Source organism: Saprolegnia parasitica (assembly GCF_000151545.1).
Source record: "Saprolegnia parasitica CBS 223.65 unplaced genomic scaffold supercont2.35, whole genome shotgun sequence".
Lineage (NCBI taxonomy): Eukaryota > Oomycota > Saprolegniomycetes > Saprolegniales > Saprolegniaceae > Saprolegnia > Saprolegnia parasitica.
The window spans coordinates 224,616-246,790 of record NW_012156429.1 but is presented as its reverse complement, the minus strand read 5'-3'; the positions used below and the strand labels follow the sequence as shown (position 1 = coordinate 246,790).

Genomic DNA, 22,175 nt, shown 5'->3' with positions numbered 1-22,175 from the left:
TCGACGGCTCGTGGAGCTGGAACATTTTTCTGAGATCTGAAACGTGGCAGTTCCACGAACCGCCGCCAGAGTGCACTTTCGACGCCAAGATCCATGAACGTCAACTCGCGCATGGGCAAGAAGGCCGCGTCCCAGCGCGCTGCGACGCAAACATCCATGACAGGCAACAGCTCCATGAAGGCCAAGGGCCGGAAGAAGTCGATTGCGCCGCCGCGGATCCGCCACTTGGCTGTCAAGAAGCCCGCCCAAGAGCTCGCCGAGTACGAAACCGGCTACAACAACCACGAGATCATCGTAACCGGGGGCGGCGCGCGGACCCACTCGTTCAAGAATGCGCCACCGCTCGAGAGCGTCCAGGGATCGTCGATCCGCCGGTCGATGCTCAAGATCAAGGCCAAGGCGCAAAGCCCCAAGACGTACGTCATCGACCCAAAGAGCGCACGTGCGACGCAGTGGGACGTCTTCATGGCCTTTCTCATCGCGTACAGCGGCATCACGGTGCCGCTCAGCGTGTGTTTTCCTGGGTACAAGCGACTTGCAGACAACGGGCAGGGATCTTAGTGTGATTAGGCTTCAAAGCATCTCGGGGTTCTGGCCCTACGTCGACAACTTTGTCGATGGCTGTTTTGGCATTGACATTGTGCGCAACTTTATGATGGGGTACCACGACGACCAGGACCAGCTCGTCGTCAACCATCGAGAGATCGCCAAGCAGTACGTCAAGACGTGGTTCTTGATCGACTTCTTCTCGACCTTTCCGCTGCAAGCGGTGGCGACGGCCACCAACGCCTCCCTCGGCAACTCGAGTTCGTTTGCCTCCATCCAGCTCATTCGCATCTTCCGCGTCTTTCGCATCCTCAAGCTCACGCGGCTCGTCAAGCTCCGCGTCTTCTTCAAAAAGGTACATCTACAAAAGAAGACGCTGCATCGAGCCATTTTAGGCCGAAGATCGGTTTGGCTTCAACCCCGGCATGGTGCGCCTCGTCCGGCTCATCATGCTTGTGCTCTTTCTATCGCATGTCATGGCGTGCTTCTTCCACTTGCTCGGCAGCCCCGTCGACCCGTCGTTTAGCGGTGCCCAACGCCGCCGCCTCGGGCTCACACCCACCGCCGAGTACTTGACGTACAAACCCAACGTGACGTGGCTCCAAGACAACGACCTCCGCATCGAGAGCGACAGCGTCCGGTATATGTACAGTCTCTACTGGGTCATGACGACGCTCGCCGGTGTCGGCTTTGGCGACGTGCACGCCGTCTCGATCTCGGAGCGCATGTACGCCACGTTTGCCATGATGATTGGTGCATCGGTCTTTGGCTTTGTCATCGGGTCCATCTCGTCCCTCCTTGAGTCCATGGACACGCGCGCGGCGGCGTACCAGATGAAGATGATGGACGTCAAGGACTACATCCGTGTGCACAAGCTGCCAAAGGAGCTGCGGGTCAAACTCTGCCGGTATGACGATATAAAGAAGACGCATGCACGTTGTTGTAGGTACTTTGAGCACTACCTTCAGCGCGCGTCGCTCTTCGACGAGTCGTCGATACTCAGTGAAGTGTCATTGAACCTCCGCAACGAAGTTGTGCACGAAACCTGCCGTGATATTTTTCGGTACATATAATTGGTGTCGAAATGGTTTCGTGAGTTTTCATTTTTCCAATAGGATTCCGCGATCCGCAACATCAATGCGCAGTTTGTGATGGACATGGCCATCAACATCAAGCCGCTCTTCCTCTTGGCCGACTCGGTCATTGCCAAAGAGCACACGGTGGGCCGCGAAATGTACTTTCTCAACTCGGGCATCGTTTCGGTGTGCAACTCGACGATGCAAGGCCATCGCGTGCTCCTCGATGTGCTCAGCGAGAACACGTATTTTGGCGAAGCGCCGCTCCTCTTTTACTGTCTCCGCGAGAACACCTACATCAGCCTCACCAATTGCGAGATGTACACGCTTCTCAAGGAAGATTTCGACGCTCTCCTCGAAGAGTACCCTGACACGGAGAGCATCCTCACCGAGCACTATGACCTGCGCAAGAAGAACTACACGGACACGCACGCCACCATGATGCAACGCTTCTCGGTACCTCTTCTTCTGTGCCATGGACACCTCGCCGCGAGCGCGTTGTAGATGTACGACAAGTACAAGGACGACCCGGCGCAGCTCCGGCGCGTCGAAGACCTCTGGCCGCACCTCAAGATCTCGTTCAACGGGACGCCGCTGCCGATCGAGCAATTTCCCGCGCCCATTTTGAAGCTATTGCCCCACTTTTTAAGCCCCCGCGTCTCGGTCTTCAATTCGGTCTTTTCGAAAAAAGTCATTCTCGACGGTAATGCGTGTCTTAGTATCAAGGTATCAAGTAGGCCCCTTGTAGGCATGAAGCCCAAGTATGAGAAAGCTTTTACGCAGCCCAAGCGACTGCGTGCGCTCATTCGTCCGCAAGCCCCGTGGAAGCTGCGCTGGGACATCCTTCTCGGTGTTCTCATCGTCTACAACGTCATGAGCATTCCCTTTCAATTCGCGTTCCAAGGCGGCTACATGGGTGACATGACCGTCGACCCCGTCGTGATTGTACGAACATGTCTCATAATCGACGCGTGATCACCGTGCTGACAGATGCTCGACTACATGGTGGACAGTATTTTTGGGGTCGATATTGTCCTCAACTTTCGAACTGGGTACCTCGACGACGAGAGCCGGCTCGTGATGGACGCCCAAAAGATTGCCAGGCGGTGCGTCCTGATTCATGTTGACACCATTTTCTCTCTTTTTCTCGGCTTGCATCCCAACGAGTGGTGTAGCTATCTCCGATTTTGGTTTTGGACCGACGTGGTCTCGACCTTTCCCATTGGCGCCGTTGCGGACGCCATGAGTCCGTCCGCGGCGCAGCTGAATGCCACCACCGTCTCGTCGTTCCAGAACTTCAAGCTCATTCGCTTCGTGCGCCTCGCGCGATTGCTCAAACTCATGCGCCTTCTCAAACTCAATCGCAGCGTGAGCAGCGTCGAGAATGTGCTCGACCTCAGCCCCGCCGCGATTCGCCTCATGAAACTGTTCGTGCACGTACGTATTTATTGGCGTTTGAGATTCAAATCAAGGGGCGCTTAGGTGTGTTTCATTGCGCACCTCTCGGCGTGTGTCTTCTTCTTCATCGGGCAGCTCTCGCAGCAGATCTATGGCGCGTGCTGGATCGGCCCCGCGCTGTGGAATGCACCGACCTTGGACAAGTACATTACGTCGCTCTACTTTAGCTTTACGACCATGGCGACGGTCGGGTATGGCGACATTTTGCCTGTGACGCCGCTCGAGGTCATCTACGTGACGTTCTACATGCTGCTGGGCGCGTCCATCTTTGGCTACATCATTGGGTCCATGTCGACGCTGGTCGATCAGATGCAAACCAAGGGGATTCTCGCCAAGGAAAAGATGGACCGCGTCAAGGTATGTGTTGTCGTTGGAGACGTTTGGTTGAGATTCTTTTTGAGTTGAGACTCCCGTTTTGCATAGGAATACATGAAGGAGCGCAACTTGCCAAAGCCGCTCCGCGTGCGCATTCGCAAGCACTTTGAGTTTTACTTGGCGCAAAAGGAGATCTCAGCCGACTCGGACCTTGTCCACGAACTCTCGGACGACCTCCGCACGCAGCTCGTGATCCACTTGAACAAGGACGTGGTAGCCAAAATCCCATTCTTCGCCAACCAAGACGACGCGTGCATCTCGTACCTCATGGGCATCTTGAGCCAAGAGTGCTTTACGCCCGGCGAATTCGTCTTCCGCGTAGACGTCGTCATTTGTTCACATCCCACGTAGCATCATGGCACGATGGGCTAGGGCGAGTTTGGACGCCACATGTACTTTCTTGTCAAAGGCACGGTCGAAGTCGTCATCAACGTCAACACGCCCCAAGAGCTGCTCTGCAAGGTCGACACGCCGCCTCGATCTCATTTCTATAACAAGTGGATAGGTGCTCTCGGAAGGGTCGTACTTTGGCGAGCTCGCGATGCTATTGAACTCCAAGCGCTCAGCAAGCATTCGCTGCAAGACGTTTGGCGTCCTCTATGTCTTGAGCCGCAGCGGCATGGACCACATCCACTCGCACTACCCCAGTATACGACGTTCCATCGATCCAAACCGACTATCCAATACGTCGAGATAGATATCTCCAACCACATCATGAAGGAGATCCGCGCCAAGCTCTTGAAAATCCAAAAGGAGGCCGACGCCCGCGAGGCGTCGTCGCAGAACATTCCACGCTTCCCGACGAAGCAGCCGACCGTGACGGAGCAGGCGCTTCTGGACGCATACGCCAAGGTCGACAAGATCATTCTCAAGCTCGTCAACTTTTACGGCGACGGCGAAAAGTCCAAGCACCGAGCGATCGCGACCATGGTGAGTCGGCTCAAGAAATTCGACTTTGACGGACAGTCGGTCTACGATGCCCCGAAACAGGTGCGTCATCGTCATGCGTCATTGCCATTGACTTCGTCATGTGCGTAGACTGAGACCAAGAAGAGCGAGGTCGCACGTCGCCAGTTTGCCAAGGCCGGACGCAAGCTCGTGCGTTTGCAGTGTTGTTGTCGTATCAAACTATCAAGTGTCCGCCGTAGATCATCAACATGAATGCATTCGCCGTCGAATCCAAGCGGGCGACGTCCGAGACGCGCTGGATGAGTATGCCAAGCCACGCGGACGAAGCCACCGGCCCCCGTGCACGCGTGCTCATCGACTCGCTCGAGGCGGCACCCGGGCCTTCTAGGAGCCGCCGCGTCAAAGGCCCGTCCTTGACCGACGTCGTTACGTCAAACTAGCAGCATGTCGTCGAGGCGGGCGCTTGCCTCTTTGTTGCTTTTTGTTGACTTTTCATTGACTTTTCGTTGTTTTTCGTTGTTTTTCGTTGATTTTTCGTTGACTTTTTGTCGACTTTTGAGCGAATGGTCATGGTAGATGATGGATTAATTTGTGTTTGCTGTGCACAGTATGTACGCGCGAGCGAGCGAGCTACTCGAAGAGCGCAATCAAAAGCATGAGCGCAATGCCGAGCACCATGGCCGCGAGCTGGAGGAGCGACTGCATCAACGAGGCGTCTTCGAGGAGCTCGGGAAAGACGCTCGTGCATGCAATGTAGATGAAGCCGCCGGCGGTGAATGGCGTGACCCACGCGCCGGCTTCCGTCTCGATGAGCAAGCCGACGACCGTGCCGACCATGGCGCCCACCGCCGTGTACAACTGCGTCCACATGGCTTGGCGGCGCGTGAAGCCCGACTGCAATAGAATGGCAAAGTCGCCAATCTCGTGGGGCACTTCATGCAGCAGCATCGCTGCGGTTGTCTGCCACCCGCTGCCGCGTCCGTGCACGAACGTTGCGCCGATCGCAAGGCCGTCGGTAAAGTTGTGGGAAAAGTCAGCGGCGAGGTTGAGGTACCCGGCCGCGGCGATCGAGGTCTGTGTCGCGTCCGGGGCGTCGTCGTTCTTCTTGTGCTCCGCGTTGTCGTGGCCGTGCGAGTGTCCGTGGCCTGTGTGCGCGCGCACGAGCTTCTCGAGCATGAGAAACGTGAGGAGACCGCCCAGCACATAGAGGTACGGCGCGAGGTCGGCCACCGAGTGGGTGTGCCCGCCGTCGCCACCGTGGTTGTGGTCGTGGTCGTGGTCGTGGTCGACATGGCTTGGCAGCGAGTGGGGTAGCAGATGCAAGAGCGCGTCGCCGAGAAGACCACCCGCGGCAAAGCTAAGAAAGACGCGAAGGAGCGGCTTCTGCGCCGCCACGTCGGTCGAGCGGCCAAGCGGCACGAAGAAGAGAACGATGACGGGCGCGGCGCCCACAAGCGCAGTGGCGAAAAGGGCCTCGGTCCACAGCGACAGCTGCATCCACTCGGACAACGACGTGGCCGGAGGCGCCTGCTTCTCGTGATGCTCGTGACTGTGACCGTGGTGATGACTGTGGTCGTGGTCGTGGCCATGATGGTGGCTGTGGTCATGGTCCTGCTCACCGTGGCGTGCATGCTTGGTATGGGCGTGGTGATGGGGGCATCCAACGGGCGGCGCCGGCATCGCCTCGGGCCGCAGAAGATCGCGATGGTCGTGCGAATGGCCATGGTCGTCGTCATGATGGTGGTGATGGCCGCTATGCCGCATGAGTGGCCGCGTAAAGCGAGAGGTCGTACCGCGCGCCATGCTCGTGCGCAGCGACGGCCATGATGGCGACCGCGAGAACAGCGGCGAGGACCCAGCGTCGGGTCAGCATCCTGCAAACCAGATATGAGCGGCTCGTGAAAACCACACGTGGCTTTTAGATTCACACGCTGTGAAATTTGTGCTTGGTGGTGATTTTCACAGCCGTCGGACAACCGCTTTGATCGCTGTATCCAGTACCGGGTATCCACGAGCTACACTACACAGGTATCCTGTCGCCCTTCGTATAGGATGGCAGTTCGACATCTATCCACGGCATCATCTGCTCACCAGCACATCCCGGATGATAGTGATGTCGTCCACCGCGAGGCTGGTTTCCACGGAAGCATCATGCATGGCGCGAGTTGCCGGAAGCGGCTCGAAAACACCGCGTAGGTGGAGCGTCGAGAGCTCCATCATTGACAGCGCTCGCATCCTCCAGTCTAGTGCGAGCTATCTGAGCTGGTACGACAAGGCAAGGTCACAAGAGACGTTTGCGCGTGTAATAGAAATATCCCACGCTGCAGCCACGTACCTGCGCAAGACGGCAAGCTCTTCGCAGGCGAGTGAATTCACCGACAGGATCGAGCGTGAACGACGCTTAATATGACCCAGAGCACTCTGCGACTCGGTCGGTCCGCCATCGCGTTCCATCCGGTTGCGTCGCGGCACGTTGCGCGGCTCGCAAGGGATGTGTCTACCACCGAGAGCGTCGAGGACGCTCCACATGCCGACGCCCGTGGCTCGTGCGTCGGGCGGCGAAGAGAGGTTTTACCCAGCAGCAGTAGCGCCACCATCGCACCCAGATCGCGCGGCGCGGTCCATTCCGCAGGCAGGGTTTCTTGAGGTTGTCCAACATTGAGATACAGTGTACGGCCGCCGCAACGGACGAACGTCCCGATACAGTGTAATCCAGTTGGTGATTTGCGGCGTCATGGAGACGATCACGTGCTTCTTTAACGAGTGCAACCAAGCGGTCGTACCGGGCTCGTGGAAGTGCGTCTTCCATCGCCACCGGTCGCGCTGCCAGGTCGACGACTGCCGCAACCAGGTCTACGCGCGCAGCCTCTGCGTCCGCCACGGCGGCAAGCGCAAGTGCGAGGCGCCCGACTGCGGCGTGCACGTGCGCCAAGGTCGCTTCTGCACGCTCCACGGACCCAAGGTCGACAAGCCGCGGTGCACCGAGGAAGGCTGCGAAAAGCAAGCACACATGCGCTCCAAGTGCGTCCGGCACGGCGGCGGCCGCCTCTGCAAGGTCCAGCACTGCACAACCTATGCGCGCGGCGGCGGGCTCTGCTGGCGCCACCGCAAGCGCGACGACGAGGCCCCGTCGCATCGAGATAATACCGCGGCGCTGCCGTCTGTCCACTTGCTTTTAAGCAGCCGCCACGAGGCCATGAAGCGAGAGGCGACTTTGTGGATGCCGCCGCCGCCCGCCAAGCGCTACGCCGGTCCTCCTCCTGCAAAGTATACCGTCGAGCCGCTCTTGCCGCCGTGCCGGTCGCTTCTGCAAGGAACCGAGTACCACGTCGAGACGCCGCCCGACCATACTCGTCGGTATGTGCAGCCAGCGATGCAGCGGCCAGCCTGGTATTAATGGACAATAATAATGTGTACAACTTGTCAGACGATTCATTAATACCAATTGTAGACAACGCGCTGCCACCACCGAGACCCATAAATCGCGACCAAGACCGGCAGCACCACCGATACAAGGATACAACTGCGAACATCGTCCAACGACCCGCCCGATCGGCGCGTGTCGCTATCGAACAGAAGCGAACGCGACCGACGCCACGGTAGTACTCAAAAAATGGCGTTGATATCAGCCTCGCACTCGCAGCTGGGTACCACGGCTGGTTACGATCACGGGCAAACGCACGATCGCTCGCAATGCACTGGAGTCGACCATTTAGGAGTCGACGATCCTTGCTCGATTGGCTGCTGGAAGTGGGCAACAGCTGCGGGCGACGTAGCTGGGCGACTACTGACTAGATACTACCACTACTGTGTACAGTAAGCACTTGGCGCAACCTACCACCGTTTACAGACCCCCTTCATGCCGTTGCCGTTGAGTGACCTTCGACGGCAGCTTGCTGGATATCCGGCGGGAAATTCAAGTGGTTTATCCGGATCATTTCCGGATAGACACGGAAGAGGTCATCAACAAGACCATGCGTTGCTGCTGGGAGGCCGCGTACGAGCAGCACTGGCGCGGGTACGTTGAGAGCGTCGTCAACGGCCGCTTCGGCGCCGCCGAGGTCCGCGCCTACGAGGCCAGCGCAGAGGACCTTGCGAACATGGAGCGGCTCTTTGCGTTGCTGCAGGACGACGACCCGCCATCGCTGCTCGACGAAGGCGATGGCTCGTACGAGTACCACACGCCGGCCAACGTCTCGTTCGAGTACAGCACACCTGGTACGCTCTCTGTTCGACATGGGCTCACGCTGCGCAGGTCCGAGGAAGAAGCGATTGCGACCCAGCAGCGGCAGCAAGAGCAGTTTCTTCCCCGAGTTCGACTCCAAGGAGCTGCAAGCGAGCCTCGATGATGTGTCCATGACGCTCTGCCGGCGCATGGCATCGCTTTCGCCCATCACGGGAGACCGCTCGGGTACGACGGCGACAAAGCCCCTTCTAACCTCTGGCACGGACACGAGCGTGATCCCGTTCCGACTGCCGGACGACGACGAGGTCGATGAAGACACGCCGACGCCAACACTAGAGCATCTCTCGCGCACGCTTGTGCATGCATCGCCAGCGCATCCATCAGGACGACCTCCTCTGCGCCATCTGCGACTTCACATGCCACCGAGCGAGAAGCAGGCAGAAGAGACAGCACCCGAGCATGCTTTGGACGAGTCGATGGACTACTCGTTCGGCCACAACAGCAATCACGACGACGAAGACGACGATGCTGGCGTGATGCGTGACGAGCTTCTCCAAGACGCACCCGACATGTCCATCTTGCTCAGCCACCTGGGCATGATGCCGTCGCTGCCCGACTCGGAGGACGACCGGGACGATTTCCCCCAAAGTGCTGCAACGCCGCAGGCAAACAAGAAGCTACTGCAAGGACGCCATCGGCTCAAGCAAGCGCAGAGCGTGCCGAGCAAGAAGACCAAAGCGCTGCTTCGGCGGCAGTCGGTTTACAGCGAGGTCTCAAGCTTCGACGGCGACGACGCCTCGGGCGACCTTTCCATGACATCGCCGATCGCCAAGCACGTGCAGACGACGCGAGGTGGCCCTTCCTGCTTTCCATCGAATCTTCTCATATTGACGTTTAGGGCTTGCGCTGCAGTCGGCCACCAAGAAGCCGGCGCATGTGCTCGAGCCGTACCAAGAGCGCGCGGTCGACTGGATGTGGCAACGGGAGCGCCCCGGTGTCCTCGACGAGATCAAGGGCGGCATCCTCGCCGACGAAATGGGTCTCGGGAAGACCGTGAGCTGCCTCGCGCTCATCGAGCGGTCGCGCGACGCCAACGCGACGGAGAAGTCTCGGCCCACGCTCATCATCGCGCCGCTCTCGCTCCTTCATCAATGGGAGCGCGAGATCAAGCACAAAACGTCCCTCTCCGTCGGCGTCTACCACGGCACGGACCGCAAGCGGTTCCGGCGCGACCCCGACTTTCACGCGTTCGACATTGTGCTCTCGACCTACGACGTGCTTCGCTTGCCGGAAGTCGCGATCCCTGTCTCCATGGTATCAAGCTATCAAGAGACGTACTGATGACATGAGGGGTAGGTGTACCGCACCGCGCCGCGCAAGGACACGTCATGGATCGCGACCAAGCGGCTGCGCGAGGAGAAGGTCCTTCTCTCGAAGCTCCACCGTGTGCACTGGGACCGCGTCATCCTCGACGAAGCCCACTTGATTGCCAACATGACCGCTGCCCGGTACATAGACGTCCCCACCGCTCGCTACATGGATATGTAGGACCCAAGCTTCGTTTCAGCTGCATGCGCGGGCGCGGTGGTGCGTCACAGGCACGCCGATCCAGAACCGATGCGAGGACCTCCACCCGCTCTTCAAGTTTATTGGCATCCCGCGCATCGGCGACGAGACGCACTTGGCGTCGCTTGTCGACTTGTACCTCCTCCGGCGGCTCAAGTCGGCCGCGAACGCGAATTTACCGGAAAAAGTCGACGAGCGCGTCCTTTTGACGTTTGCGACCGACGCCGAGCGGCTCTGGTACCGCCAAGTGCACCACATTACGCGGCGAGAAGTCCAAGAAACCCTCACGAAAGCCACGGGCCTCCACGTCTTCGAGTTGCTTCTGCGATTGCGTCAAGTGTGCGACTCGCCGTCGCTGCTCACGATGCCGCTCATCAACGAAGACGGCTCGCGCCGCCACATGCCGCGCGTCCCGCTCTCGACCAAGATGCAAACGCTCTTTGACGCGCTGCGCGCTGCGACGGCCGCGCACGAGCCGTGCCTCGTCGTCTCCGAGTGGCGGTCGTACTTGGATCTGCTCCGCGAGCAACTGCATGCGATCAACCCCGAGATCTCGGTCGCGCAGCTTGACGGTCGCATGGCACCCCGGGTCCACCTGGCGACACTGCTGTATGGCTCACAAGAACGACCCATAGGAGCGCGCGCAGGTTGTCGAGGCGTACCAAGGCGGGCACCTCAATGTGCTCTTCCTCTCGCTCAAGAGCGGTGCGCTGGGGCTCAACCTTACAGCGACGCGCCGTGTCTTTGTCATGGAGCCGTGCTGGAACCCGAGCCTCGAGAGCCAAGCCATTGACCGCGCGCACCGCATTGGCCAAACGCACCGCGTCATTGTGACGCGGTACATCATGAAGGTAGAGATTCTCTCTCGAAGCGAGACGATGGCACTGGTCGTAGGACACGATCGAAGAAAAGATCTTTGCCATGCAAACCGAGAAGCGCGCGATGATGACGGCCGTCTTGCGGGACCGCATCACGGACAGAGGCGCGCCACGTGCGCTGAAGCGCAAGGACGTGATCGACCTCGTGCTGCAATGAGCTATGGTGTAGAGAAAACGACTCGGAAATGACGATACGAGACTGTGCAGACTCTATGTTGTCGAGTGCAATGCGGTTACCACTCGGTCTCGCTGTAGTCCTTGAAGAAGAGCCCGTACGGGTACTTGTGCTCGTTGACGCCGATGAAGATCGGGTCTAGCACGCGCGCCGCTACCATATACGACACATGAGATTGCAACACGACAGCGATGGTCCGCACCTGCATCCACTTCGTCGATCGGCGTCTGAAAGTTGGCCGTTTGCGCGTACTTGTGCGCCTTCTCGAGCGGGTTTTCGTCGTTGATCCAGCTAGTCGACCACGTTAGAAGACGTATGACGACACACGAAAGAGAGAGTACCCCGTGTCGACCGAGTTCATGTAGATGCCGTGCTTGCTGAGCTCCTCGGCGCACGTGCGCGTCATCATGTTGAGCGCCGCCTTGGCCATGTTGGTGTGCGGGTGGTTGGGCGTCTTGTAGCGGTAAAACTTGCCCTCCATGGCCGAGACGTTGATGATGTACTTGTCTTTGGCAGGCGTCGCCTCCATGAGCGCGCGGAGGCGGCTGTTCATGATGAACGGCGCGAGCGTGTTGATGGCAAAGACCTCGGCGACCTCGGGCGTCGAGACCTGGCCCATCTTGAGCACCCACGAGTTGGTCGTGCGCAAGTCGAGCTGCTGGCCGTTCACGTCCTTCATGCCGACTGGAAAGTGCTCGCTGCTGGCGCTGTCTTCCAGAAGCATCGGGATTTGCGTCTTGACCGCGCTCAGGTTGGCGAGCACGGGCGGGACGGCACCGCCGCCGTCGGCCGTGAGGAGCGACCCTGGCGCCGCGGTCCGGATGAGCTCGGCGTGGAAGTCGCTTTGCTGCTTCAAGATCGGCTGCACGCTCGGCGGCAAGGACGCAAGCGGCGTCGTCTCCTTCGGCATCATGTGGCTGTAGTACGACGGCGGGCGGCGGATCGTCTGGCACGCGTTGTGGACGAGCATGTCGAGGCGGGTGTACTTGGTCTGGACGTAGTCGAGGAACTGCTCGAGGTGCACCATGTCCCGAAAGTCAATGCCGTACACATGCAAGCGGTCCTGGAACGTGGCAAACTCCGGGTGCGCTGCGTACCGCTCGGCCGTGTCGTGCGGGAAGCGGCTCGTTGCAATGACCGTCGCGCCCGAGAGGAGGAGCTTGAGCGCGGCTTGGTACCCGATCTTGACGCGCGCGCCCGTGACGAGCGCAACGCGACCACGCAGGTCGGCCGACTGCATGCGCTTGGTGAAGTTGAGCTCCGCGCATGCTACGCAAACGAAAGTATATGGGTTGTAGGAATGCAAAAGGGACGACGTCGTACTGGGGCAGAGCTGGTCGTAAAAGTGATGCAGCTGTTCGTAGCGGACCTTGCACGTGTAGCACGAGCGCTGCTTCTCGAGCTCCGCGATCGGCGCCTTGGGCCCGTTCTCGAGAAGCGCGGGGGCCTCCTCGACCGCGCCGTCGGCGATCATCGGCAGCATGGCTTCGTCCTTGCCTTGCTCGAGGAGACTCTGGAGCTTCTCGACACGCGCACGACGCAGCGTCGCGCTGTTGATGTACTTGTTGTCGTTCATCTTGCGCTTCACCTGGCGCGCCTCCTTCTCGCGACGCAGCTCCTTGTCCTCGAGGTACTTCTTGCGCCCCTTGCCCTTGAACTTGCGGCTCTCCATGTAGTCCGAGACGGGCGCGATCGTCTTGCGGAAGTTGCGCATCGCCGGCTGCTCGATGACCTCGAGGTCTTTGGCCAAGACCGACAAGACCTACACAAACAAACGCATGATGCATCGTCGTGGCACGACCATGGCAGTACCTCCAAGCACGTATCGAGGTGCTCCTGCGGAAACGGGAGCGGCGCCTCCACGGGCGCGGCCTCCGTCGGCTCCGATGCGTCGGCCGCTGGCTGCGTCGTCGCGTTCGCGGTCACCTCGGGCGCCGCAGCGCCCATCGGGTCGTCCACTGCGTCCATTTGTTTGCAAACTGAATTGGGTTGCAGTCCAGTCGTGGGATTGGGCTTTATCCTAAATGGACACTTTAAAATCGGTTTCAGCCGAATTTCGTAGCGTGTCAAAAATGGCGATCTCGACAGCCATTGGTTGGCTTTCTGGATAAACCAACGCAACTATGGCGGGAGTTGGCCTTTCGCGCACGGGGTACGGCGACGCGAGTGCGTCACGCAGCGCCACTGAGTTCTTCTGTATGATCTCCACTTGAAATGAGCTAGACCGCATCCCAACGACAACGAATCGGAGTTGTGAGTGGCGACGTTGGTCTGTTTGAAGCCTTCCTTCCCACGACGTGATGGATGCGCATCGCCGCTGCGCCAGTTTGTTGCGGTCAACCATGCTACGTACCCCGACACGAGGCTATTCCCTTTGCTGCATTGGTGGTTCACCACAGCCCACTGGATTGGATTGGTGCTCGGTGTGAAAATGGGCTCGACCACGACGGAGGAAGCGCGTTGAATCTCGACAAGTCGTCGAGACGAGCTGGCGTTTAGGCGTGATGGATGGTCGAGGCGTTGGTTGACTTCACTACTTATCGAGACACTTCTTTCGCCTACCTGGTACTTGGCGCAGCATAGTGATGCTGCCAACTTGTCCATTGGACGCATGCAATGACGATTGGCTCTTCTCGTGATCGAGCGAAATTGGTTCAAAATCAACGGGTCTCGTATACCACCAAGGCAGGACGGACTCCGATTGTGTGACTGGAATGCGATCTTCGAGTGTCGCCGATCGGAGGACGTTGACACGCATGGACCATCGCCCATGAAACAAGAGTAAGAAGATGATGAATGATGATGCATGAGGTGTTCTTATTTCCTAGTAGTATTATAATAATAGCACTGATATACAGGTCGTCGAGGTGTTTTAACCCGAGTGGCTGAACCGGCAGCCAGCGCCGCGGTTGCACTCGCCCTTCTGGAAGGCGTAGCACACACCGCCACCGCCACGGCCAGCACCGTCACGGCCAGCGCCACGGCCACCACGGCCACGGCCGCCATCACGGCCACCACGGCCGCCGAAGCCACGGCCAGCGCCGCGACCGCCACGGCCACCAGCGGCACCGCCGTTCATGCGCTCCTTCTTGGCGTTCTTGCAGTCCTTGCAGCGGACCGGCTTGTTGTCAAAGCCCTTCTCGAGGTAGAAGGCCTTCTCGCCGGCCGTGAAGACGAACGTGTTGCCGCAGTCCTTGCACTCGATGTTCTCGTCGCCGGCCTCGTCGGCTTCCTCGGCTTCCTCTTCCTCGACCTGCTCCTCTTCCTCGGCAGCGACCTCTTCCTCGGCCTCTTCCTCAGCCTCTTCCTCCGAGTCCGAGCCCGACTCGGACGACTCGACCTTCTGCTTCTTGGCCACCTTCTTGGCGGCGTCGTCGCCCGTGCGCTTGGTCGTCTTGGTATCGGTCTTCTTGGCCATCGTGAATGTGAAAATGATCTTGGAGACGCGAGGAGACCAGCAGCGTTGGATTTTTCGTTGGTTCCGGCGCCTTAGCTATATCTGCCGCGCCGCGATTTAAACGCGGCCATTCCAAACCCGATAGAAATACACCCGATTTTATACCAACGTGTCGTAATTTAAATGATTTTAACGCCCACGACGCATTATAATGCGTTCGAATGGCCGGACCTGCCACACTCGATATTGTAAAACCCTTGCAATCGCATACACTTGGTTGGTTCAAGCTGGAACGGGGTTACACACCGGCGCCACGTTGCCGGAGCGACAACCCGGACAACGGCAGCACATGCGCCATCGGATTGCCTACTAGTAGGCGTGCAGCTTGATGGTGCTGGAGTACCCGGCACCCTTGTCAATATCACTCGATGTCGATTGAAAAAAGTGGGTTGGATCATCGGGGCTGAAGTTGGCGCCACTTGCCTTGGTCCTGAACCAGCTACAGTCGTGAGTCGCAAGAAACAGAAAGCGCAATCAGTACTGGCGGAGCGCTAGCAAGAGAGAACCAATCTCTAAAGACGCAGAAGGTATCGAACGACGACCTCTTGCGATAGAGCAACGAGTGCGCTGTGGGTACATCGCATCGTCGAGCATCGGTTGCGACCGACTCGGCCATGCCGGCGCCGCGTGTGATTAACACGCAACGCTCGTCACGGGTGGTCGCCTTGTCTACTTTTGGTGCGGCAGCAAGCCTTCTTCAAAGGCCGCAATGTCCGACCGGCGCTCCAAGTAGAGCTTCTCGAGAATACCCGCGTGTTCCATCGACTTGATGCGCTCGTCCTGCACACCCTATGAAGCATACAAGCAGTGTGTCGTAATACCTTGTACAGCGTGGCGAGGAGGCGCGAGCGCTGGGGGCCCGTGGCCGCGAGGATCGCGCACGTCGTCGCTTTCCCGAGCAGCTGGAGGAGGTCGTCCGGATCAACTTCCTACCATCCAAGTGTGCAGAGGACAGAGAGAGGAAGAGTCGTCGTACGTCGGGAACACTCATAGTAGCGTCGAGGAGCTTGCGCTTCGAGTCGAGAGACACGTCGGATCTTGAGCGTCCAGCGTACTACTCAATTGACCTTCGGTTCTCGACGCCGTTCATCCCAGAGACACCCGGAGGAAGAGACCGGTGCGTTTTCGCAAGGGTAGAAAGCATAGTATGTCCTTGGTCTTAGCAAAGTCAAGGCCGTTTGAAAATGAGTCGGCGGGCTGCAATTCCTACTGCTCCGACGGCCGCTCTCGTCGGATCTGCTGTCGGGACTTGACGTTATGGCATGCGTTGCGACGCGCGGCTGCTCTCTGGAACGCGTTATAACACAAAGCAATGCAATATAACGTCGAGCTACGCAACGAGCATCGACGAGCGTTGGGGCACACGAGGGCGACGGTGCTTCGTGGGTTGCTGATTGCTCCTTGGCTGTCATGAGTAAAAAGGTGCATTTCCGGATAGTGTGTCGTATCCGGACATTTGCTGACGCAATTTGTGAGGAGAGACATCGCCCCGCCGACCGTCCTTGCAGCATGAGCTCCATCGCGCAGTTGACCCAGGTAGATGCATGCCTCTGCGGACGAAGATGACCATGGCCGCGCGAGGTAGATCGCCAAGATCGCGGACCAGAAGGAGAAGCTGGGCGCGTACAAGGTACCTCCTCCTGCATGCAAGGTATCCAAGGCCATGACGACGATGCATGGCAGGACTACATCGATGCGTCGGCTTTGAACGAGGCCGCGCTCAAGTCGCTCCTGGAGCATGGTACCATATGCTATGAGATCATGTCATGATGGCGCCTCTAGTCTTGACCGACGACGTCCAGCTCGTGGTCGCGCGGACGGTGCGCCTGCGTTCGTCGCCGCCACGTCGTCACCCTATGCCTATGTAGGTGCTGAGCCAATTTGCCCAAGCAGTCGGACGCATCAACATTGAAATCCACGCGTGGAAGAAGGACCTGCTCATTTTCGCGCTGCAGCACATCAAGCCGCGGATCCTCTCGTTTGAGGAGACGGACGTGGTCCTTCGCGAGCAGCTCTGCGACCTCTTTATGGAGGAGGAAGAGTACATTGAGGCAGCCAAGACTCTTGCGGCCATCAACCTGGAGAGCTCGGCGCGGCAGTACTCGGACGACGAGAAGGCGGAAAAGTACGTCAAGATCGCCGAGCTCTACCTCCAGGAAGACGAGACGGTCGACGCCGAAAACTTCATCAACCGCGCCTCCCGCGTCATCCACGCCGTCGACCCCTCCAACTGGGCGCTCAAGATCCGCTACCAAGTGTCCTACGCGCGCATTCTCGACTCGAAGCGAAAGTTCCTCGACGCCGCCCTTCGCTACTATGAGTTTTCCCAGTCCAAGCCCGACGTACGACGACTCTTCCTCTCTCTGTCCTCTGCACACTTGGATGGTAGGAAGTTGATCCGGACGACCTCCTCCAGCTGCTCGGGAAAGCGACGACGTGCGCGATCCTCGCGGCCGCGGGCCCCCAGCGCTCGCGCCTCCTCGCCACGCTGTACAAGGTATTACCGACACACTGCTTGTAAGGTTCATTGGCTGTGCAGGACGAGCGCATCAAGTCGATGGAACACGCGGGTATTCTCGAGAAGCTCTACTTGGAGCAGCGTCTGCGCCGGTCGGACATCGCGGCCTTTGAAGAAGGCTTGCTGCCGCACCAAAAGGCCAAGCTCGCCAACGGGTTTACGGTCGTCGAGCAAGCATTCTTGGAGCACAATATGCTCGCAGTCTCGCGCATTTACACGAGCATGTACTTTGACGAGCTCGGCACGCTCCTCGGTGTCGACGCGAAAAAGGCAGAGAAGGTATTACGTCCATATATATGGCCCCATGGTGGCGATACCGGGCGGTAGGTGGCGGCCATCATGATCAGCGAAGACCGCATGAAGGGCTCGATCGACCAGGTCAACGGCCTCCTCGAGTTTGAGCAAGGTACGTCAACATGACACCCCCAGCGGTTGATGATGGATCGATCGCGTAGACGGCGACGTGCTCCAGGGCTGGGACGATCGCATCAACGCGATCTGCCTCAACGTGAACGCGTGCGCCGAGAACATCCAGAGCAAGTACCCCCACGTCACGCTTTCGTCTGCGTAATTCCATCCTCTTGCGTTCACACCATTCGCGGGACAACGTTCCAACGGCTTGCTAACTCGCGAACTTGATAACGCTTTTGAGCTGCAGCCCAGTCCGTGCGAATGGTAGCCGCCAGCATATAGGGTAGCATCACCGAAGTTAGGAGCCATTTGGGGCTACAGTACCGAGGCGTCTACGCGTCTACTGCAAGGCTAGAGAGAGCTCGAGGAATGGCAGGATGACCATTGGAATTTTGGCGCTGCCAGAGCAGCAGTGTCCGGATACGACATGATTATCCGGACGCCCGATGTCGCTTAGGAGAAACGTATGACGGGTCGTGGGTTTCTGTGGCAAACAGGACGATGGTCGTGATCACGTTCACGCCCTTGTACGGGGTCCAGTCCGCGGAGCCGAGCTGCTGCTACCTCCTCGAGGTCGACGACATCTGCATCCTCCTCGACTGCGGCTGGACCGATGACTTTGACGTCGGCCTCCTGGAGCCATTGGCGCGCGTGATCGACAAGATCGACTTGGTCTTGATCTCGCACCCGGACCTCGCCCACATGGGCGCGCTGCCCTACGCCATGGGCACGCTTGGCCTCAAGGCGCCGGTGTACGCGACGCTGCCCGTGTACCGCATGGGCGAAATCGTGCTCTACGAAGCCTTCCAGGCGCGCACTAAGGACGACCTGGCCTTCAACCTCTTCTCGCTCGACGACGTGGACCATGTCCTCGAGACGTTTATCCAGCTCAAGTACTCGCAGAAGCTGCGGCTGTCGGGACAAGGCGAAGGCATCTACATCACACCGCACGCGGCAGGACATCTCATCGGCGGGTCCATCTGGAGCATCGTCAAGGAGACGGTACATTTTGTCGTTGCCTCTTGCACGCCCACGTAGCTGTCCTAGGACGAAATCATCTACGCCGTCGACTACAACCACCGCGCCGACCACGTCTTGAGCAAGACGTTCCTCGAATCGATTTCGTATGCATGGACGCCACCTCGCATCTCATGAAGCATGGCGTAGGCGGCCGACGCTCCTCATTACAGACTCGATGCACCTCCACAAAGAGCAGCCGAAAATGAAGGACCGCGACGAGCGCTTGAAAGACGACGTGGTCAACACCCTCCGACGCGGCGGCGACGTGCTCATCCCGTGCGACAGCGCCGGGCGCGTCCTCGAGGTGCTCCACGTCCTCGACCAGTACTGGATCAAGCTCAAGTCTGTCTTTATGCCCATTTCCATCTCCGACATATTCGATTGCGTAGGCTCAAGTACCCGATCGCGCTCCTCCACACGATGAGCTACTATGCGCCCAAGGCGGCCCAGGCCATGCTCGAGTGGTGCAGCGAGCGCATCTCCAAGAACTTTGACATTGGCAAGCCCAACCGTTCCAGTTCACGTACTACCTCGTCTCGATACCCACCTCGCTCCACGCACAGCTCGTAGACACGTCAACGTCATCCACAGCCTCGAAGAGCTCGACAAGCTGCCGAGCCCCAAGGTCATTCTGGCCACGTCGCCGTCCATGACGCAAGGATTTGCAAAAGACTTGTTCGTGCAAATGGCGCCGCACCCGAACAACCGGATTCTGTTTGTGACCACGCCGCCCGCGTCGTCGCTCGCAGCCCAAGTGCAGCCGAACGCGTCGGTTGTCGTCAAGCAGTCGCGCAACGTGCCGCTCGAGGGCGCCGAGCTCGCGGCCCACGAAGCCAAGGAGCGTCGGCGCATCCAGAACGAGGCCGAGCTCAAGGCCAAGGAGATTGAAGAAGCCGCGATGGAAGACATGATGATGGGCATCGCCGAGTACGAGTCCGAGGACGACGACGACGCGGACAAGCTGCCATCCGTCGCACCGATTGAGAAGCGTAGCGTGTCGACTTCTGACAACGCACTCATGGGTTCTGTAGCCTCGGCGCAAATGCGCGGGTCGTTCAAGGTCGGCTTTGGCCAGTTTGCGACCGCCCGGTACCCCATGTTCTTTGCGATCGAGACCAAGTCCGAGTGGGACGAGTACGGCGAGGTGCTGTCTCTTTTGGAAATCGTTTGGTGTCCGATCGACGTCATTCTTCCATAGGCGATCCAGCCCGAGGCGTTCAAGGACTTGACCCAAACGGCCAAGAGCCGGAAGCGCAAGGCGACGAGCTCGGCCGAAGACGGCGCGACGGCGGACGTCAACATGGGCAACGACGACGACGACGCTGAGAACGGTGGCGAGAACCGCCCGATGAAGACGGTCTTTTCGAGTTCTATTGTCGAGGTGCACGCGGCCGTGAGCTTTGTTGACTTTGATGGGCTTGCGGACGGACGCGCGATCAAGAACTGCCTCGATAAGGTCAAGCCGCGCAAGCTCATCTTGGTGCACGGCACGCCCGAGACGTCGGACGAGCTCAAGACGTACGTCGACAGCTCGATTGACGCGTGCGAAGCCGTCTTTTGCCCGCAGCCCAACGAGTGCGTCGACATTGAGTCGGACACGACGGTCTGCAAGGTCTCGCTCAAAGAAGCGCTCTACACATCGGCCCACTTTCAAAAGGTATGGCGACGAGGCTGGCGACGGCAGCGACACAGAAACATTCTAGGTGGGCGTTCACGACGTGGCGTACATCCACGGGCACCTCGAGTTCCAAGGCACGACGTGCGTCCTCGACAAGGCTGACTTTGACGCGCCGCACGAGCCAATGCGCCTCTCGCAAGGCAAGATCACGCTCGACTCGATGAAGCAGCTGCTCGCCAAGGCGGGCTTCAAGGCCAACTTTTCCGGCGGTATGCTCGTCTGCGACGACGGCGTCGTGCTCAAGCGCGCGCGCAACAACGAGATCATGGTCGAAGGCACGCTCAGCGCCAGCTACTACCGCATCCGCGACATCCTCTACGGCCAGTACACGCTCGTCTAGTTTATTCTCTCAAGATTTCCATCGTTCGTGCATGCTGTCTACGGTGCTGGCGAGCGATGCGGGTGATGCATCGCCACCCATTGAAACACGTCAAGGGACTTCCGGGATGTCTCGCCTTGAGGACGCTGTTGCGGAGACTCGTTGGCTTGACCGTCTGCTAACGTCTCTCCTCCTTCACTATGATGGACTCTATTGTCGAGAACGATGGCATTCGTATCGATGGGACACTGCGATGCAGGCTGCGAGAGATTCAAGGCCAAAGATGCTTTCTTCATTACAAGGTTGGCGCTAGCTTATTTTCCATCTCTCCAGTGATGATCAGTAACTAAGAACTTAGTACTGGGCCTTCTTGGCGAGTTCGGCGGCGACGGCCTTGGCGCGGAGCTCGAGCTTCTTCTGCGTCTTGAGGCCCATGATGCCACGCCCCACTTGCGGCGGTGCGTCGATTCGTCGTTGAACTGGGCGCGGAACGCCGTGTTGAGCGAGTCGAACTTGGCCTTGTCTTCCTTGTTCACCTGCGTGAGGGCGACGACGGCGGCGTTCTTCTTGTGGACGAGCTGACCGAGGCGAGCCTTGCCCTTGACGATGCAGTACGGGATGTCCATCTTGCGGCAGAGGGCCGGGAGGAACACGACGAGCTCGATGGGCGTGACATCGTGGGCGATGCAGACCATCTTGGCCTTCTTGTTCTCGATCAACGACGTGACGTGGTTAAGACCGTACTTGATCACGGCCGGGGGGGCCGAGACCTGCTCCTTGCCGGCGGCGATGTCGCGAAGACGCTGGGTCTTGGCGGCCTTGGTCTCCGGCTGGTACTTGAGGAGGAGCTTGTAGAGGTCCGTGGCGGCGTTCTTGTCGAGCGTGTTCGTGAACTGGTTGATGCTCGGGGGGACCTTGAGGCGCGTGGTCAAGATCTTGTGCTGGCGCTGGAGGCGCACGTTCTTGGGCCAGCGGACGAAGCGGGACAAGTCGCGCTTGGGCTACGGAGAAAAGGCGCATGAGCTCGTCTGCTGCGTGTGCCGGCTCGATCGTCACGACGACAACGGCAGATATAGGGTACCTTGGGTGACTCAATCACTTAGGAAGGATGAGGCCACCACAAGTCATTTATATCATTGCGGTATGTGGGACCCGCTACGGTACCCATTGCCGCCACCGGCGAGGCCACGCCATTGCTGGCGAAACCCCTCGGCAGCGACGCTGGGACCTTGTGTTGTGTTCGACGACAGCCGAGCCATGATGGCATCGTTGTGTCTACTTAGCATACCTGGATGTCACCACCAAGACGGAAGTTCTTGGGGGCCGACGGGAAGAGCGGGTCAGCGCCCTTCTTCTTCGACGCCGTCGACTTGGCAGCCGGCTTGGCGGCGGCGGGCTTCTGCGTGGTGCTAGCACCCTTCAGGACCTTCTTGCTGGGCATTTTTGAGATGGAAAAATGAAGAATGGCTGAATCTAATGCAATCTCACGGACCAGTAATTCGCCGCCAACCAATTTCACGCGATTTGCGCCAATCACAAAATTGTTTTACATTCTAGCCAATCCGCGCGCGGCCCTCATCCAATTCGGACCCGTGAGGCTACA

General features: G+C 58.9%; 10 protein-coding genes across 10 annotated transcripts; 5 read left to right on the top strand and 5 right to left on the bottom strand.

Moving 5' to 3' along the window:
- Positions 1-42: 42 nt before the first annotated feature.
- SPRG_08007 (hypothetical protein) lies at positions 43-4,804 on the top strand (the record flags this gene model as incomplete). Its single annotated transcript, XM_012347355.1, has 16 exons — positions 43-524; positions 571-901; positions 942-1,453; positions 1,493-1,580; positions 1,662-2,078; positions 2,127-2,325; positions 2,371-2,567; positions 2,613-2,728; positions 2,798-3,059; positions 3,105-3,437; positions 3,504-3,773; positions 3,828-3,917; positions 3,961-4,102; positions 4,153-4,445; positions 4,494-4,553; positions 4,604-4,804. Exons 1-16 carry the CDS (start codon positions 94-96, stop codon positions 4,802-4,804), a joined length of 3,942 nt encoding a protein of 1,313 aa, XP_012202745.1. The 5' UTR covers positions 43-93.
- Positions 4,805-4,928: 124 nt separating this feature from the next.
- On the bottom strand, positions 4,929-6,237 carry SPRG_08006 (hypothetical protein; the record flags this gene model as incomplete). Its single annotated transcript, XM_012347354.1, has 2 exons — positions 4,929-6,117; positions 6,158-6,237. 2 exons carry the CDS (start codon positions 6,235-6,237, stop codon positions 4,995-4,997), a joined length of 1,203 nt encoding a protein of 400 aa, XP_012202744.1. The 3' UTR covers positions 4,929-4,994.
- An 852-nt stretch (positions 6,238-7,089) lies between these two features.
- Positions 7,090-7,783, top strand: SPRG_08005 (hypothetical protein). The gene has a single exon (XM_012347353.1). It carries the CDS (start codon positions 7,099-7,101, stop codon positions 7,759-7,761), a length of 663 nt encoding a protein of 220 aa, XP_012202743.1. The 5' UTR covers positions 7,090-7,098; the 3' UTR covers positions 7,762-7,783.
- Positions 7,784-8,315: 532 nt separating this feature from the next.
- SPRG_08004 (hypothetical protein) lies at positions 8,316-11,151 on the top strand (the record flags this gene model as incomplete). Its single annotated transcript, XM_012347352.1, has 7 exons — positions 8,316-8,582; positions 8,620-9,402; positions 9,449-9,864; positions 9,907-10,058; positions 10,099-10,705; positions 10,752-10,967; positions 11,011-11,151. The coding sequence occupies exons 1-7, from the start codon at positions 8,339-8,341 to the stop codon at positions 11,149-11,151; spliced, it is 2,559 nt and encodes an 852-aa protein (XP_012202742.1). The 5' UTR covers positions 8,316-8,338.
- An 11-nt stretch (positions 11,152-11,162) lies between these two features.
- On the bottom strand, positions 11,163-13,183 carry SPRG_08003 (hypothetical protein). The gene is made up of 5 exons (XM_012347351.1): positions 12,982-13,183; positions 12,493-12,931; positions 11,511-12,438; positions 11,372-11,460; positions 11,163-11,322 (listed from the first exon to the last, which is right to left on the bottom strand). Exons 1-5 carry the CDS (start codon positions 13,135-13,137, stop codon positions 11,228-11,230), a joined length of 1,707 nt encoding a protein of 568 aa, XP_012202741.1. The 5' UTR covers positions 13,138-13,183; the 3' UTR covers positions 11,163-11,227.
- Positions 13,184-13,967: 784 nt separating this feature from the next.
- SPRG_08002 (hypothetical protein) lies at positions 13,968-14,655 on the bottom strand. Its single transcript, XM_012347350.1, has one exon. It carries the CDS (start codon positions 14,585-14,587, stop codon positions 14,042-14,044), a length of 546 nt encoding a protein of 181 aa, XP_012202740.1. The 5' UTR covers positions 14,588-14,655; the 3' UTR covers positions 13,968-14,041.
- A 640-nt stretch (positions 14,656-15,295) lies between these two features.
- Positions 15,296-15,617, bottom strand: SPRG_08001 (hypothetical protein; the record flags this gene model as incomplete). The annotated part of the gene is made up of 3 exons (XM_012347349.1): positions 15,296-15,406; positions 15,448-15,555; positions 15,603-15,617. 3 exons carry the CDS (start codon positions 15,615-15,617, stop codon positions 15,296-15,298), a joined length of 234 nt encoding a protein of 77 aa, XP_012202739.1.
- A 472-nt stretch (positions 15,618-16,089) lies between these two features.
- On the top strand, positions 16,090-17,806 carry SPRG_08000 (hypothetical protein). Its single transcript, XM_012347348.1, has 9 exons — positions 16,090-16,162; positions 16,212-16,256; positions 16,310-16,367; positions 16,409-16,446; positions 16,495-16,968; positions 17,016-17,123; positions 17,166-17,423; positions 17,472-17,550; positions 17,600-17,806. The coding sequence occupies exons 1-9, from the start codon at positions 16,136-16,138 to the stop codon at positions 17,713-17,715; spliced, it is 1,203 nt and encodes a 400-aa protein (XP_012202738.1). The 5' UTR covers positions 16,090-16,135; the 3' UTR covers positions 17,716-17,806.
- A 250-nt stretch (positions 17,807-18,056) lies between these two features.
- SPRG_07999 (hypothetical protein) lies at positions 18,057-20,593 on the top strand (the record flags this gene model as incomplete). The annotated part of the gene is made up of 8 exons (XM_012347347.1): positions 18,057-18,557; positions 18,603-18,679; positions 18,723-18,917; positions 18,965-19,092; positions 19,139-19,564; positions 19,607-19,719; positions 19,774-20,232; positions 20,279-20,593. The coding sequence occupies 8 exons, from the start codon at positions 18,057-18,059 to the stop codon at positions 20,591-20,593; spliced, it is 2,214 nt and encodes a 737-aa protein (XP_012202737.1).
- Positions 20,594-20,842: 249 nt separating this feature from the next.
- On the bottom strand, positions 20,843-22,037 carry SPRG_07998 (hypothetical protein). The gene is made up of 2 exons (XM_012347346.1): positions 21,861-22,037; positions 20,843-21,573 (listed from the first exon to the last, which is right to left on the bottom strand). Exons 1-2 carry the CDS (start codon positions 22,011-22,013, stop codon positions 20,887-20,889), a joined length of 840 nt encoding a protein of 279 aa, XP_012202736.1. The 5' UTR covers positions 22,014-22,037; the 3' UTR covers positions 20,843-20,886.
- Between the last annotated feature and the right edge of the window lie 138 nt (positions 22,038-22,175).